General features: G+C 35.4%; 1 protein-coding gene across 2 annotated transcripts in view; it reads left to right on the top strand.

Moving 5' to 3' along the window:
* The window catches only part of LOC126808671 (ras-related protein Rab6), a 30104-nt gene that overhangs the window by 1918 nt on the left and 9470 nt on the right, over positions 1-18716 (top strand). For both annotated transcript variants that reach the window (XM_050533596.2, XM_050533595.2), the window contains exons 2-7: positions 10284-10342; positions 12182-12235; positions 13187-13292; positions 14711-14822; positions 15361-15454; positions 16785-16848. In XM_050533596.2, the coding sequence (XP_050389553.1) occupies positions 10284-10342; positions 12182-12235; positions 13187-13292; positions 14711-14822; positions 15361-15454; positions 16785-16848 (489 nt within the window). The remainder of the gene's footprint in view (positions 1-10283; positions 10343-12181; positions 12236-13186; positions 13293-14710; positions 14823-15360; positions 15455-16784; positions 16849-18716) is intronic.

Genomic DNA, 18716 nt, shown 5'->3' with positions numbered 1-18716 from the left:
CTAAATATTTCACATAATTACTATAATCAAAACAATGGAAAACTTAAAACAAATCAATTCATATCCCATTGCTAGTTACGGTACGACAGTTAACACCTTTATGATCTATACAGGATGCAAAGATTAATATTCGATATGTATATTTCTACTATTATATTAATCACAAGTTTCTGCATGTCTCACATAATTACTGTCATCAAAACAAAGGAAGAAGTTACAACCAATCAATTCATTAACACCTGGTTGTTCAGGTAATAGACTCTTGTGATTATAGATAATTTGGACAGTTGAGAAATTATCTACTTTTCCTTTATTTATATATATATATATATGTAATATTACTAAATTAGTAACCATTTCCTTAAGTTACATATACATAGTACATGCATACAATAAATGAGTTGCTTGCTAATGAAGAAATTTCTAAAAATTTAGGATAATGTACTGATAATCCATTTACTATCCTACATTTACATCAGAGAATTTGAAACTGCTGGTTCAGATTTTAGAATAACCAAGATTGTGATAACATGTTATAGCTGTCTGAGTCTTTCTGCTTAAAGGAGCTAAATCGCTAATATTTGTGACCAAGAAATTGACAAAAATGGGTCGCATCGCATATAATAATGTAATATGAATGTATATAAACTGATTTACATGCAATCGTTTCTGTTTTTACTATAATTTCTAATCAGTTATGTTCGGCGAAATACGATCCCTGCATTGGCCAAGAAAGTTCATCCAGATTTTCCGGCATGGTTTCCCCTTGTCAGTGATGCAGGGCGGAGGGCCTGACAAGGACAGCTGTCTAGTTGTCGGATGGGACAAAAAACCGAGGTCCCGTGTACATATTGGCGTGCACGTAAAAGATCCCTTGACAGTTGGAATTCGATATAAGAGTAGGCCGTAGCATCACTGCCCAGGCAAAATTTCCCTCATAGCACAACTGTATGGCGTATGCCCTTCTTCATTAGGCCAGTTTAGGAGCAGAACAGTAGGACATTAAACCCCATTTCATTTCATTTCGGCGAAATACGCCAGAAGTCTCATGTGAATGGCAATCTTTAGCGTCTGGTTTTTCCAGTCTACATCGATGGTATTTATTGCGCATGCTCTCCAGATAAGAATATCGCGAAACACATTTGACTTGACTTGTGGAATATGTCTAGCCCTGTTCTTCGAGTCCCTTGTTCCAAATGGTGCTGAAACGCATTATGGTACACGATTAAATGGCGCTGAAACGCATTATTGTACACGATTCGTGTACCAATGGTAAAATGTTTATGTTGTCTTGATTATTGGATGTCAGAAGCTCATCTTTTCCCTGTAAGATCACAAGTCCAATGTTAATTTGAATTGACAAATAATTCGTGTTTTCAATGTCGAAGATTTTTGATGATATTGAGTTAGAGACTTAGCTACTTTAAAATTTACTGAGCATCATGAATTAAAACTGATCCAACCTGTGCAAAGATTTCCAGAGTTGTTGACACTGACTAATATGACTCTCAATTCAAGCATAAAGTAAAATCAGTTGATAATGTTCTCTGGGAACTTTGTAGATTTTGATATACATGTATCTTATCCTCTTTTATTTTATAAGAATAAAATTGTAGATTTCCTTGGATTTTATGTTTACATGTATGTGCCATCATTGTCAGTCATGTACCAGTATACAAATGAAGACCACCAATAACTTCCCCTTATCTGTGTACGGTACATGTATCTAAAAAAATTCCATGGTCAACCTTATAGAAGCCTTGGATTAAGACATTACCAAATGTTGTTCTGTCTCCTAGTGTAAATTTGAGAAAGTAGGCCTATTAGAGCTTAGTAAAAAAAACAACAATTTACATTGATTTCTATGAGAGAATATTTGGTGGGCTGCCTCCATACATGTACATTGAACTAGTTACTTCCCTTCTATATATCAACATCTGAACAGGCTTTTGCTGGACGATATGGGGAAATTATTAAATTAATTTCACATAGCTAGTGATATATTTCTAAAAATATCTAATGTTCTAATTAATGGGAAATTAACCAGGTATTTGGTGTTCATTTAGTAACGATTTTCAAATCCCAAGAGGTGGCCATTTAATATTCCGGGAAAGCAACAGTACATGTAGCTCAGTAAGGCCTGGGCTCACTAACTGGAAGGTCCAGTATTTGATCCACGTCTTGGTAGAAGAGGTTCATCTGGATTGTGTAGCGTGATGGGGTTGGATAAAAGGTCTGGCAGCGAACAGCATCTACCTGGTCCATGGCAACAAAAAACGGCCCATGTGAACATTGGCATGTATGTAACTGGCAGTCAGAATTGGTTGTACAGTAGGCTTAACCGCAGCTATACTGGCAAAATTCCCCCATAGCTCAGTGTATGGTCAATTCCCAACTTCATGTGGAAAGAGCAATAGACAGGGGAAACCCCAGAGGTAACCATTTGATTTAATCTACATAATATTTAGTCTCGGTCACCCAGAACCTCCTAGTCTTCAACATACGGAGGGTCTGGGAAGGTTGTCAATATTTGACGTGAAGTCCATTGCTCATGCGTAACCGGGAGTTTGGTTTTTAATGTGGTTGATTATCCAGTCTCTTTAGCCAAGTCAAGTAAGAGTTGCGCCCCTTCCCACAAAAAATCCCATAATTCTTGCATTAATATAAACAAACATGAATCGTGACGACGAATTAGGATTAATTTTAAAAGCATAGATATGGCCCATGAAGAGAGAAATTTTACAATAAAAAATTAAGAGTGTTAGGTATTGAACTCGCATGCAATCAAATGGTTTTTTTTTTAAATGACATTCTTAAATTAATTTCATGGGCGTAAACATCTTGTTTTAAGAGGAGTTACCTCCCTTAGACATTGTTTATGATAATGTGAAAGACTGGATTATCTAGCCAATTTTTCTCAAATGTTGACAACCTGTCCAGACTAATATTCGTAGAATATTTTTCTGGATGATAGAGACTACATAATATTACAATATCTGATTAATAAGTCATGTACACATAAATGTTCAAATTTGGAACAATGTTTGATATATTACTACACATACATACATCGTACAATATGAACCAACTGGCCATTTATTGTTGGGAAATCTGACACGGTAGCTATGTTTTATTTTGTTGTTTATATTGATCATTCACTGTAGATTAATATTTAATAACACTCTCGCTGCCTGTTAATCTACATGTAATGTATGAAATATAATACTAGCCTGGTGATAAGCCACCTGTCACAGATGGCACTGGAACTCCAATTGAGGCTTTGTCTTGTACAAATGCTCTGGTCCAGGAATTTACTTGGGCTTTGATGGAAAACGACAAATGCAAGCTTATAATAGATTCTCCCTCAATCAGTGATAGAAATAGAGTAGAGAGTAAAATGTTTTGAGAGTGATTCGACACAAACGTTTTTAATTCAAATATACATCATATCACACAGTTTAGATGCGGGAAGGCATCTTTAATGCATGTCTGGCATGCCAGTTATTAGTGAATATTTTGTCAGGTACAATGTACAACTTAAAGATGCATTATGTAAGAGCTAAATCTGCCTAACGCAGGTCTTCCTTTTGGTCTCAAGTGACATTTATTAACATGACAAGCCAATAAGTATTCAACTCTCTAGATCACCATTTAATGATTTAATTAAAAAATGGTGAAAAGAGGCTGAGTTTCGATTAACAAGTACTGTTGCTACGGTTTTAAACATTCTATGCAACATCTTGTCAAAACTTCAAACAGTGATAACTTTGTTCAGAATAAAGTAATTTGAATGAAATTTTCAATTATATTCATTTTCCATTATCTATTTTTGAACTATTATAGCAAGAACGGCCAGTTCTTTATTTAAATCTTACATAACATATCTTTAAATCATTATTTCCATACTGAACCTAAGGGTAAGGGAGGGGATGGTGGGGGAAGTTGGGGGGGGGGGGAGGCAGCAACGATGTATTATTCATAATAACACAACTTTCTTCTTAATTTATTACATGAGGTTTCAATACTTTTATATTTATTTTGATCAAGCAATGATCAATAATGAATTCAACCATATATTTATAATACATCCATTCCATGAGTAATACATAACAATAAAATACAATTAAGATATAATAACAGCAATCACTTTAATTGAATGTGACTTCCCTATGTCTCATACTTCTTATTATCTAGGTATCGAAACTACCACCATAAAAGATTAAAATACTAATACAATATACAAAACTACCTAATTAACTATGTATATTGTTTGACACTATTCAGCAGTGAATATTCGCTAGTTCGCTACAGTCACTGATTGGGATGACATTGATGTGACTTGATGAGCCCCAAATATTAACGTTATTCCTTCTGCAAATTAAATTCTAGAACATTTTTTTTAAGCATTGGAAAAATGAATAAGGGTGTTTCAAGTATATGTACATGTACTGATACCCGGGATAACCAATTCTTCGTAGCCACTCTTATATATATATGTACATTGATGTAGGTAAAAAATATTTCCTATTTAGTGTAAAGGGTTATGTAAAATGAGTAAAATGCACCATTCTGCCTGGACTAGTAGCGTCTGATGTAAACAATCCAGTGGTTGATGCTGCATCATCTTTTACAGAACTATTAGTCTTCGCAATACCTCTATGAAATAGATTGATATTGTTTGTGTTATATATTGTGGCATGAATTTGATCCTAATGTATCACTGATCATCTCTTCATTACTAAAAAAACCAAGTCAAGTGTGAAATTAATTGTTGAATGTGTACAGTTTAAATATTATGCAGATGGTCCTAAGGCTGTTTAAAACTGGATGGAATGCTCTTGACAGCAGTTTTTATGAGTGATTTCCCACCTCAATTAACTTCTATCACACAACTGATTTTGTATACAATACATGTAGCGATTAAGTCAACAGACCTCATAATGTCCATGATAAGTATTTACTTATGACTATCAACAATGTTTATATAAACTGTTAGTCTGGTAAATATACACCCGGTGCCTGGTAAAATTGTTTTTTGCCAACACTTATTTCTCAGTAACCTATTGTATCTTTTAAACGATACAACTGGCTGGATCTTTCTCTCGTATCTTCTAAACCAGGGGTGAAAACACTTATCGATTCAGGGGCAACATGAACTAAAATTTTACATCAAGTAGACCGGAGATATATATACTATTCAAAAAAAGTAGGGGATATTTGATTTTTAAGTGTTATTAAAGTCACCTAATGAAACTGACGAAGAAACAAATGACAAAATGAAATGAAGTTCACATTCATCGATTTATTCCAAATGATCGTTAGACTAAGTAAGGCACAGACTGACCATTATAAGGGTAAAATGATACCCGGGGTCAAACAGCAAAGTTACCACAGCATCACAACCAAGTCAGTAACAGGTAAATCCTCCTCTGTTTGCCAAACAAGCATTGATCCGACATGGCATACTCCTAATGAGATGTCTAAGGTCATTTTGGTCCAGATTGTCCCATTCCTGTTGCAACGCAGCAGCAAGTTCTTGGACATTGGCAGGACGTTGTTGACGTTGACGTAACCTCTGTCCAAGCATGTCCCAGACATGCTCGATGGGGGAGAGGTCGGGACTCAGTGCTGGCCAAGGTAATGTGGTGATGTTCTGTTGTTGGAGGTAACCTGTAACGATCCCTGTGACATCTTGCGTTGTCATCCTGGAAGATGAAACGGCGGCCATGACGTCGTGCGAACGGCACAACATGGACTGCCAAGATGTTGTCCCGGTAGTACTGGCCTGTAACACGCCCTGCAACAACATGTAAAGCCGTTCTTCCAGCAACAGTGATGCCTCCCCACACCATAACAGAACCACCCCCAAATCGATCATGCCTGATGACGTTAACGTCTTGGAAGCGCTCGTTTCGACGACGCCACACCCTCCTACGTCTGTCCAAAAAATCAACAGTGAACCTTGACTCATCTGAAAACATCACATTGCTCCAGCGTCGATTCTCCCAGTGTTGACGATCCCTACACCAACGACGTCTTGCCTGAATGTGATGATCTCTCAAACAAGGGATCACGCGAGGACGTCGGGCGCGAAGGTGACCCCTATGCAGTCGATTCCAAATCGTCTGGCCACTCACTTTCACACCAGTGTCTGTTTGAAGACGAGCGCTGATCTGATTTGCTGTGATGACACGATTTCTCAAGGCCAAGGTACGGATAAATCGATCCTGGGCTTTAGTTGTCGCCCTTGGTCGACCTGAGCGTGGTCTGTCCTGTACAGATTGTGTATCACGGTATCTGGACCATAGCCTGCTTATGACAGACTGAGAAACATTCATCGTCCGCGCCACAACCGCCTGTGTTGTGCCGATCTGTAGCATGCCAAGGGCACGTAACCTTTCATTTTGGGTAAGCCGACGCATATCAAAATTTGTTTTCTGGTCACTAAAACAATTAAACTGATGTTTCCACCCTGGAATTCAATGCAACAATGACTGTAACATTCAAAGTCAGAGTCGTGCAAATCTTGGGTTGGACCTCCATGATGATCCCAAGCATCACCTGCATTCCATGCGGTAGCTATTGGTGCGTTTGGGTGTCACATGTAACTGGAAATGTTTCTTCTGTTAGGTTCTATAGTGACTTTTTTCGTAGTCATTTGCATATTTTAGTATTATGCCCCCAAAATCAAATATCCCCTACTTTTTTTGAATAGTATATATAAAAATATTGATTTATTTGACTAAAATCGTTACATATTATAATGCAATACAATACAACGTTCTCTTGTATTAAATACAACTTAGGTATCAATGACATACAGTACAGAATTCAGAGTTTTAATGAAACTGGGAAACAGTATGATTTCCATCGCTAGTTTGTAAGAATTATCAACGTCAGTTTGTTCAAATTTGTTCCAAGCCACATGGTTGACACCCCTGTTCTGAACAGTACAACTGTCTGGGTCTTTCTCTCTGTACATCTTTCTGGGACTATTTGCATAAGTGTACTGTAGGTATAAAGGGGAAATCCCAGATTTCATACAACAGTGTGTAAATAAAAGTGGGTTAATGTACACATATACATACATACATGTATACGCCAAAATGTGACGATATGTAACCTTTTTACCCCGTCTTATTATTTCAAATTAAATTTTTTAGCTGATTGGAAATGATTGATAGTAATTACATATATCTACTTAATTAAATGATATGAAATGGGGTTTAACGTTCTACTGTTCTGCCAACTACTGAATGATATCTTGCTTTTATCCAGGCATAATATAGGAACATACAGTAAACCTTGCATAAGTGGGATTTGTATAACTAGGTTAAAATCGTTTGGACCCTTTGATCCTGTTCGTAAGTCGGATCTTTGCTCAACTCGGATCAAAATGTTCGGTCCATTTGATCTAATTCCGGCTTTTTTCCTTCGCCTAAGTCGGATCGGCAGTATGTTCAGAATTTCACTCTCAGTTTCGTTCCCATGGTCTAAAATGTGGTTAGGTATTCCATGCACAGAGCCCCAAAGTACCTTCCCCTATCATTTTGACTCAAATCACCCTATTTGGCGCGATGCAATAATAGCATTAGCATTTTCCCAGAAAATTCGAAACTCGCTGTCTGCTGTATGAAACACTTTCCGGGAAAATTTAGGACATTTTTTCAAAGATGGCAACAAAACAAAAGCTAACTACTCGCACCAAAATGGAAGTTATCTACTCGCACATACGAACAAAAGCTTGAAATGTGCCTTTGAATCAATTATTATCCGGCTCTTGCAGTTTATTTCTAATCGAGCTAAGATTGAATTTCGGTCTTCGGCTTAACTCGTATAAAATTGGTCAGTCCACTTAGATCCGACTTCTGCGAAGTTTATTGTAAATAAAATAACTGAAAATGTACATAGTCCAGATTGAACAAAATTCTGAATATAAGCCTACCCCTAATCTGAGGCCTGAAAGGGTGATATATTTTAAATGCAGGGACATGCTTGAACAAAACAACTTGAGTATATGTATTTGTTTACTTTCTACAAGTATTTTATATCTATATGTACACCTAGACTTGTCTTGACTTGTAGAAGGCATGTCTACACATTATCAGGTTGGATAATGCATGTTTGTTTCTCTCGTAAATTGAAAGCTGACTGCATGGCATTAAATTGAATACTGCAATCAGGTTATAGGCGGTTTGGATCAATAAATAGCGGTAGGGTGAATTACAACTCAATGTACGGGTCAGCATGGCTCTTCATTAGATGTCGTGATACCCATGTGTATAATTTAGATAATCAAACCACATCATAATTTATATGGAAATAAAAACCAGTTTACATTCTGCACAGAGAGGACTATCTACTTTAAGAATAGATCTCTGTCCTGCATGGCCGACATATTGAAACAATATTGTACTAATAAATTATGCAATTCTAGTCAGTTGAATACAGAATAAGACAAAATAGACCTTTTTAATTCATTACATGGAAGAAGAATAAATTTTTCAAAGTATATTTAGTGTATTCGATTAAAATGGCCTTAATATGTCGGACAACTATCTTTATGTCTGTTCTCAAATGGGGCTAATTGTAGACAGACAACGTTAAGTTTAGTATAAAGAGGTTAAAGTATTACTGTTCTTCATAGAAAACAGGTATACATAACCTTATGGGCTATAAGGACAATTTTGCAACCTTCTTTTACTTCAGTTTCCAACTGTCAGGGGATGATCATTTTGCTGCCATTGATTTACATGCATGTATGACCTCAGTGTTTTGTCCCATTTGAAATTTTAGAGATACATTATAGCCACATACATGTTTATCATGCTACTTTTCTGCAACAGGTCAGCTCATTGCCTGACCCTGAAATAACCCTTTGAACTGTACATCTACTTGAAAAAATATCAAACACTATCCAACATTTAGAATTTTGTGCCGCACATCTACATGTATTAATTAAATCAATGAAAACACAGAAAATTCCCCATGATTATAAGGCGAAAATAGGTCATAACGCCACTGTCGGGGCAAAGTATCCCTAAGAGCATATGCTGCATGATAAGGAATATCTACAAATGTACCTATTCTTCAGGGGAGTTGGATGGCTGAATGGTTAGCGTGCGCGCGCTGTATCTTAAAGTCTGTCATTGAGTCGACTGGCGTGGTTTCGAATCCCCGGTTGTATGTGGCAAGGAGTAGGGTCGCCTGTCCAACCTCGTGGGTTTTCTCCGGGTCCTCCGGTTTCCTCCCACTGCTAAAGACCCCTACGCGCAAGTGAATTATTGAAATAAAATTAAATCATATGTTAGTCCCGAAATGACCTAGTTTGTGTCGAGTGGATGTTGAACCCCATTTCTCTCTCTCTCTCTCACCTATTCTTCATTGAATTTCATTTTTTTATGTACATCACCCACCAACATGTACCTCAGTTTTTCATCCCATCCAAACAACTAAATGCTGTTCCTTGCCAGGCTCTTCATCATGCACTTCAGACAAGGGCAAACCACACTGCAAAATTTTTAGCAATTATCTCTGCCAACATGGAGGTAGAATCTGGAAATCTATATCCGGATTTACAAACCTATGGTTCTATAAGATGTACATGCAACTCAATTTACGTGAAATAGAACGATTGGCTTTTTAAAGAAACATTGTCCTGAAAGTATTTATTGGGTGGTTATTTCCAATAAAAGGTAGCAGAATTGGTATATATGGAAAGTATGTACACATGTACATCAATCTTACTAGAAAAATACCCATTGGGCAAGCACTGGATAAAAATGTCAGGGTATCACTAACTGTCAACCCGACTGTTGTCTGCCAGCTTATTGTGTGCTAGCTTTATTGAGGGAGCGGTTGTTATTGCTTGAACAAATGGTTAGGAGGTTTGGGGATTATTGAGGGCTGTCAACATACAAAATTTTCTGCAATTAAACAACGGTGGTAAAAGAAGTTGACTGAAAATAATTCGGTATTTACTTAGGCCTCAATATGTACATGTATGATAAATGGACAGTAATGAAAGATACATTCTGAAAAATGGACCCTTTCACAATGAATTGGACTGACAGACTGCATCTAACAACAATTTATTTATGGCTTGTGGTATCTCCCCACAAAAGCGAAGTTTTGAGAGGGATTTGAAGCAAATTTTTGATAGATTACTAAACGATTAGTATAAAAATGTGTTATAGTCCAAATATATGATCAAATCACAAAGTTTGTACTCAGGGAAAGTATTTTTAAGATCTCCAAATAATGTGTTTATTTGTTTATTTCAGTGGGTAAAACATCACTTATTACCAGATTTATGTATGATAGTTTTGACAACACATATCAGGTGAGTGAACTTTAATTTATATACATTGTTCACACTAGTGAACAGGGCTGTCGGTAATTTTTGCCAAATTTGATTAGCAAATTTAAAAATTGATTAGCAGTTTTTCAGCTTCAACATAAAACACCTAAATAACAAGATTAATTTATAACAAATGATTAGATTTCATTCTTTAGATTTTTTAGAATTTTACTCTGCTACAGGTAGATGTGAACATTTCTGAATGTAGACTTTTGGTTATGTCTGAAGCCAATTCTTGGCAGTTGCTTCCAAAGTCCCACTCATTTTAATTCTTTTTTCTTCGTTAGAAAACAATTTTGTCTGTTTTTTATCGTGTGTTAGTCTCAATTCATAGAGTTATGTCCCTGTATTATATAGTATAATGAATTGAGTCTGGGTAGTTCGAGAAGAAAATGTCACACGGAGAATTCAGTTTTGCTTATAAAATTTATTTGATATTTTATACACGTTGAAAGTGTTGAGAAATGTGGATAAATCTTCGTGTCAATATCCAAAATGACAGGCATATTAATGATTCGCAGTTACTGTGAATCAAAAACGTTAGGTTTTAATTTTTGATTAGCAACGGACAAAATATGTATCGCAAATTGCGCTGCAATACTGGTTCTCGGCAGGCCTGCTAGTGAAACAATTTCTCATAGATACATGTACTTATAGAATGAATGGAAATGGTGTTTAGCTTCTTACTGCCTGCTCTGACTGGGGTAATGAAGACGACCATATACCAGCCAGTGAGTTATGAGCAGACCCGTAACTGGGGGGGGTGGGCTTTGTGAAATAATTGTCGACCATAGATATACATTGTCCGTCAAAATTACAGCACCCATGAGAACACTCCCCATCCCCCTCGTTGATCTGTGCTAGTCATGACCCTGGTTATGAGGGAATTTTTGCTCCGACAGTGGCACTGTGGTCTACTCTTATTTTAAATTCCAACTGTCAAGGGTTCTTTTAGTGATACCGCTATCAGTTTACTTATTACAAAATTTACTGCTTTTAGAAAGAAGTTTTCAAAATTGTGTCGTTCGAAGAGTGTGTAGAGTCTTCATTGCAAATTTGTCCTTTGTTAAAAGAAAATTGGATAAACTTGAAAGATATTGAAAGCTTTGTATGACTGATTACATATAGTTTCTAGAGATATTACTCTTCACAAGTGTCTTCATGGGGTCACCATCTTTAATCCGGGAACTTGAAAGTAGTTCCACTGGCCGAAATTGTCATACAGCCAAGGTTAGATGTAAGCTACCTGAGTTATCTGAGGTGTACCGAATGATAGTTGATCGTGCATGTTTTTATTTTTAAATAGTTAAACATGCATTATGCAAGAGCAAAATCTGCTTATTACAAGTCTTTCTTTAGGCCTGAAATGTTATCTAAATTATCAATTAGACATTAATTAACTTATCCAGACCATAATAAACTCTTGATGTCAAGGCTAGCCTTCGATGTTGGCTGGATTAGATTCCTATATGCCGCTAACGGCTATTGATAATTAAATCAGAAAAAGTGAATAATCGAGACTATGCTGTTTATATTAATGATTTTAGTAATGATGACCGAGACTATGCAAAAATTTCACCCGCTTCTTTCTCGGCTCATAGTGGATCAATTTGACTGAAATTTTCAGAAAATTACCATTACACTATCTAGTTTTTAACTATTATAGCGAGAACTGCCATCTCTTTATCTTATCTCCCATAATGTATCTTTAACAATGATAGTACTACAACTAACTCTGCTGTTGGTGAGCATATTCAGGGTCCTAACAAGTCCCAGTCTGTGTTTTAACTGACATGTAATGTTATATTTATCAATTTTCAGGCCACAATAGGAATAGATTTTTTATCAAAGACAATGTACTTAGAAGATAGAACAGTAAGTTAAAGACATTTTATAAATAAGCAAATATATCATTCTTCCTTGGGTAAATCCTGATCCTGTGGAAAGTTAACCAGTATGTGAAAATACTTTTTTCGGGCCAATCTAATTAAAACACAGATTCTATTTCGCTTCATTTTTATAGTTCAGAATTTCATTTTACTTTGTTATCATTGACATGTTCTGAACAGTGTGAGGCATTAGCCAATGAAACAGTCTGTTACGCTGTTACAACTAAAAAAAAAATGAAACGAAATATAGATCAGTATTTTAATCAGATTGTTTTCAGGCATTATCAAATTTTTCCAGGGCATCTACTCATTGATTATTTTACATTTAATTAAGAAAACAATAAAAATATCGACGGTAGATAGTCTGTCAGATTAAAAGGAGGTCCATCAAAGGATTTTATACATGTAGGTGTCATAGACTTGTTTGTGTCGTCTGTAGAGGGTACCAAATGTTTTCAATTCATCAGATCTTCCAAAATAATGAGCAGAATTGAACTCTTTTTGAACTGAGATTCTTTTAGAACAATCTGATAAAAATACAGATCTATATTTTGTTTTGTTTTTTTATACTTTCGATGGCCCGCACTGCATAAAAATGTGACCAGGTCGTGTCAGGGGTCATATGAATGGCTTTTGATTCTATGACATCGGACCTTTGATTAACCAATTGCCAAGAACTCGCCGCAACAGACCATTTCATTGGCTGATCCCTCACATTATCCAGAACGTGGGTTATATAACAACTCTTCCAGATCCTAGTGTAGTAAAGACAAGTAAAATGTAATTTTGGACTCTAAAAAACGAAATAGGATCTGTGTTTTAATCAGATTGCTTTTAGCAAGGGATTAGGAATTCCTTAGATGATGAATAGCAGCTTTAAAGTTTTTCAACTCATGGTTACATGTAAATAAACCTTGTATTTTATTTTTTTTCTAAGATTAGATTACAATTATGGGATACAGCCGGTCAGGAGAGATTTCGTAGTTTGATTCCAAGTTATATTCGTGATTCCTCTGTAGCAGTCGTAGTTTATGATATCACTAGTAAGTTTTCATCTTCATCAATCAACAATCACTTAATAAGAATGAATAATCTTTGAGAGACATTAAGTAACTATAAACTATAACACAGACTTATGGAAAAACAGCTACTAATTTATCTGAGCGACATTTCGAAGAGTATTCTTGTAATAAGATTGATAGAATTTTTGCTCTTTAAATTAATAATAGCATTATATTATATCTTTAAATAATTATTGGGTTGACGTATATGTATTGTAGAGAAATCAGATCTCATGTACTCAGATGAATGATTGATAAGTTGATACATAAAAAGAGTTATAATTTGGTAAACTTTTCATTCTGGGTTAATAACAAAATAACATGTGTGACACTTCTGGTGGTAAGTTTCCACTATCCATATAAGGGTGTTTTTTGACGACATTAGGCTTAATGACCAATCATTATAATTAATTATGTAATAATTGTCCAATGAGATAATTGGCAGCCAAACCCCAAAGCTAAAAAACTATCATATCTCTGGGCATTCGACAGACAGCCGCTAGATTCCAGAGGGAGAAGATGTAGCAATTTCTATCAGCAGCGAGTCTGGGTGGAATGGGATTGAGAAAATGACTTTATTTTAATCTATGCTTGTATACCAGTGCTTGATATATGAAATGTAAATACGAATGGTGCATTGTTATTCCTGGTAATACAACCGTCTTAACTAATGAGATGATAACCGTCTTAACAGCAGAGATAAAAATATACACATCTTCAGATCTTGAGTCCTAAGAAGAGAATAAGAAACAAATACAACCAGAGACAACAATAGACGATCACAAGACTATTAATATATCTAGCAGAGAGAGTATGTGTCATAGGTTGGATGTGGGGAGTTAAACGTCCATTCGACATAAACTAGGTCATTTCAGGACTAACATATGGTTCAATTTTATTTCAATAATAAGCTTGAGCATAACATCACAAACATCACATTTCAATGTTCTATATTTATCTCATCCTGTGTTACTGTACATAATTACTAATTCTCCTCTTACATGTATACAAGATATCTAATCTTCATTGTTACTGTACACTAAACTAAGTACTAGTTTATTTCATACAGTGACTAGTTAATGCTTGTCCAATACTTGATGGGTACTTGATAATAGAGCATGTTAATTTGTATGATTGTCCAGTACTTGATAATAGAGAATGTTTAAGTTAAATTGAGTTACTTTATTTCAATTCTACAGATTATTTGACCGTTGACTGATGATTTAGCTCGTAACTTCTTTTTTATTGTCAAGTTTGTTGGTTTTTATTGTCGAGATCTGACAAATTCTATTGTCCGCTCTGTATCCCCTTATAGTTTGTTGGATTTTATTGTGCAGTCAAACTGAAATTAATAGTGCAATTACATAAAAAAAATGAAATAAATTCTGTTTTATTTTCAGATGCCAATTCTTTTCATCAGACATCTAAATGGATTGATGATGTACGAACTGAACGTGGTAGTGATGTTATAATTATGTTAGTGGGTAATAAGACAGACCTTTCAGATAAAAGGTGAGATTTTAAAAAGATCAATGGTTTGCACTTGTCAGTGGTGCAGGGCCTGACAAGAACAGCTGTCTAGTCGTTCGGATGGGACAAAAAATAAAGTCCTGTGTACACATTGGCATTTGGAACTCGATGACCGCGTAGGCCTTAGTGCCGCTGTTCAGGCAAAATGTCCCTCATAGCACAGCTTTATGTTGTATCCCCGTCTTCATTAGCCCAGTCGGATCAGAACAGTAGGACGTTAAACCCCATTTCAGTTTGTAAAACGAAATAAAAGTAATCCATAGTGTCGCTGTACGGGCCAAATTTCTCCCATAGCACACTCTATGGCATATCTCATTTCATTGTGTTGACTAATATCTTCTGCAGTGGATTTTGAATGTTGACATATTTCCAGTTCTTGATAAAATACGAAATTGAACCACTGTTGTACTGATATTCCTTTTAAAGATCAAACTTTTATAATATTGTAGTTTCGCTAGGGATTAACAATCCCTCGAATGATTGATGACCAGAGACTATTATTATATGTGTTTTATTATAGACAAGTAACAACAGAAGAAGGAGAAAGAAAAGCTAAAGAATTAAATGTTATGTTTATAGAAACCAGCGCAAAAGCAGGATACAATGTCAAACAGGTAATAACAGCTCTCATTTCTTCTAGGCCATCAACTGTCTGTATAGAGATAGTGTGGCCAACTGTTGCCATGGTTACCAATCTGTATACCTAATAGATCCATATTAGAAGAAAACATGCATAAGATAATGAGTGTCAGTGAAAGAAAAAAGTGGGCCAGAGGCGGATACTGTGTAAGAATCTATAATTGCATCATACTAAACTTAGGCTGTCTATCTACAGTTAGCTCCACAACAGACACTAAGCTAGTTGACTGACATTTTAAGTCTTAAATCGACAATTTTAGTCAAAAACATTAAGTATACTTCGAGAATTTTGATAAGAATTTATTCTGATTCCATTTAATGGAATTGAATAGATTTGTTTAGTCTTTGTGTGAAACGTAGTAGAACCACATATATTAATTTTTGGTTATTGTGGCCATTCCGGACAGAGATTTATTCTTGAAGTATGAAGTAGATGGATCTCTGTGTGCAGAATGTAATTGCATAGCACTAAGATTGAACAACTGGGACATATCCTATCTGATTATAACACAGATCAGTACACTGGGATCTGGAACAGTTGTTCTGGGTGATGTGAGGGATTAGCAAATCAAAACAAAACAAAGCAAAAGTGGTATATATCTCTAAATAGTCGCTTGGAATATCAATGCTGTATGATACCTGACACGACCTCCCTCTGCAACCATTCACAAAGCATTCTCAGACTTAAGAATTAATTCAACTTTCAATCACTGTTTATGAGAAATATCTTTGATCCAGAAACACAAAACTTTGCACATAGTTTCTTATTGTTGTATATGTTACATTAAAACAAAAGTTTTGTAAAGGGTTATATTTTAGTTAAAATAAGGCAAAGATTTTTTTAGTAAATTCTTAACTGAAGTCTGAGAATGGTTTGTGAACTCCGGTCCAGATTCTAATGTAGTGGATGTTAATATTTATCTGTGTTTATATAATGTGAATCATTCATGTCAATTATGTCTATGATGTAATGTGAGTTATTCGGGTGAGCATGTGCGGTAGACAGGAAGTGAGTGATGTAATGTCAGAAGGAATAAAATGGTTATAATTAACAGTAATATTGTGGTCTTAACAGTGGAGACATCCAAACTGCAAACAAAAAGAAATAAAGATCTATATTTTAATACTATTGGGCCATCACAATTCAGACAATAGTTGGCAGACAACCTCAGTATATGACAATGGCATCACAATTCCAAGATGGCTGCAATTGCATAATGGTCCATAGGTGATGGTTCCTGGCTCCTGTACAATCATATTTATTCTAATTGTAAAATTATAATTTGACCCATATTATTATTTTAGTTATTCCGACGAGTAGCTGCAGCGTTACCTGGTATGGAACAAACGGAACCTAAAAAAGGAGAAAGTATCCTTTTACAAAAAAAATCAGTTAATCAGCAATCTTATCACCTGTCCAATTTACTACTCACCCATGTATTTCTGATAAAATTATGGCAATTTTGGTATATATGGAAAGTAGAAATATCCAATCTTACTAGAAAAATACTGGATTCCCTGAAAGACACCCATGAAGTGCATACAAGTCAAAAATGTAAGGGTTTCCCTAACTGGCAACCCGACTTGATGTGGAGCTTAAACGTACAACAGTTTCTGAGATAAAAACCTCGGAAAAGGACGTTTGCAGTGGATAATGATAAATGGACAGCGATTAATGCAATGAATTCTCCTCCGGCTTCGCACCTGTTGCTAGGTAGCGCGTCACGTGACACAAACATGACTTCTTTTAATATATATTTTTATAGCAGGCCTAAAAATAACAATTTTAGTTGTGTCGTTCATCTATTAAAATCTGTGACTGACAAAATGATAAGGCATCGGAGGATTTGTAACTGATATCGTCTGTGACAGGTGTTTAAATTACAAGTAAAAGTCAGGTGTAAATGTGTCTCTCGTCAACATTACTGTGAAGCTTGGGATGTATCATTCGTAGGGGACTCAATGTAACAGGTGTATTCCGTTATATTCAAGGCAAAGTGGAAATCTAATTGTTACCTTTCATTTCATTGGAGAATTACAAAGTGGGCCTAAGCTCACAAGTTTTAGCTGAATCCTGATTGGTCTGCCTAGGCTAATCTTAAATAGGAAAGTTTAGATCACAAAAACAATTTCATCTCCAATGCAATCATCATTTCAAACACCAACACTCAAGAAATCTTTATTATGTTGAAATGGTAAATAAATGAATTTTCGAATTTGAATAACCCATTCCAAGCAATTTAAGGTTTGTGGAAGCTTTCGAGAATAAGATATCTGTCTTCATATTTCTGATTTTATTTTAAATGTGTTCATTCAATGTGCTGGAATTTGTTGCTATGGAAACAGACCGCAAATGGACAGGTGAGATTTTCAGCCAAATGATTAGTTACTGCGTGTCCTATATGTCTGTCAGTAGGGACTGACTGTACCTCTTATATACCCCCCCCCCCCTTCCCCCAATCATTGACAAGTTTGAACCTTTTCAAAATTTAAAAAAAAACAAAAAAACATTAGCATTTTGTTAAGGTGGATTTCAGAAATAAGACATTAGCACACAATGTACTGAATTGTTAAGGATCAGTTGAAAAGTTGATTGACTTTTTAATCAGCAGGTGAAAACCGACTCTTTTTACTTGAGCCGAAGTTAGGTTGATTTCTGATACAATGATGGGCCGGTTCATTGTTTTATCAGTCAGCTTTTTCAAATGTCAAACATCGGCAGTCGTCTAATTAAGAACACGAATATTCATGTTAACATATAACAAAAAAAAGAGAGACATATTTAAACACTGCTAAAAATTAATTTGTGTTTATTTGGGATGGGACTCCATGAACCTAAGTTAAATCCGAGCCAACTTCCCTGTACTACTTTTCAAAATGCTTGCTTATTTCTGCATGATTATGCTTTAGTTTAATGTTGGAATGTTGAGTGTTGTTGAATTTGGACATCTTCCTCTACTTGTGTTTTAAATCAATGTTTTCTTCTTTTTTTTCCATTCAGTCCCATTATTTTATGATGTAAAAGATTCTTTGGCAAAACTTTCCACGTTTCATTCTCAAAAACTTTTAAAAAACATTTCAGTTAATTTTAGTTAAAAAAACAACAGATCTTATTCTCGAAAGCTTTCAAAGAAACTTAGGTTAATTTCAATTTTAAAAAAAAAATGTAGTGATCTTCCTTTAATATCAAATCTGACCCTGTCACCTCGAGCTTCCAAGATGAGACTATATTCATGT

This window comes from Patella vulgata, chromosome 1 (assembly GCF_932274485.2).
Source record: "Patella vulgata chromosome 1, xgPatVulg1.2, whole genome shotgun sequence".
NCBI lineage: Eukaryota > Metazoa > Mollusca > Gastropoda > Patellidae > Patella > Patella vulgata.
This window is presented reverse-complemented; position numbering and strand designations above follow the sequence as displayed.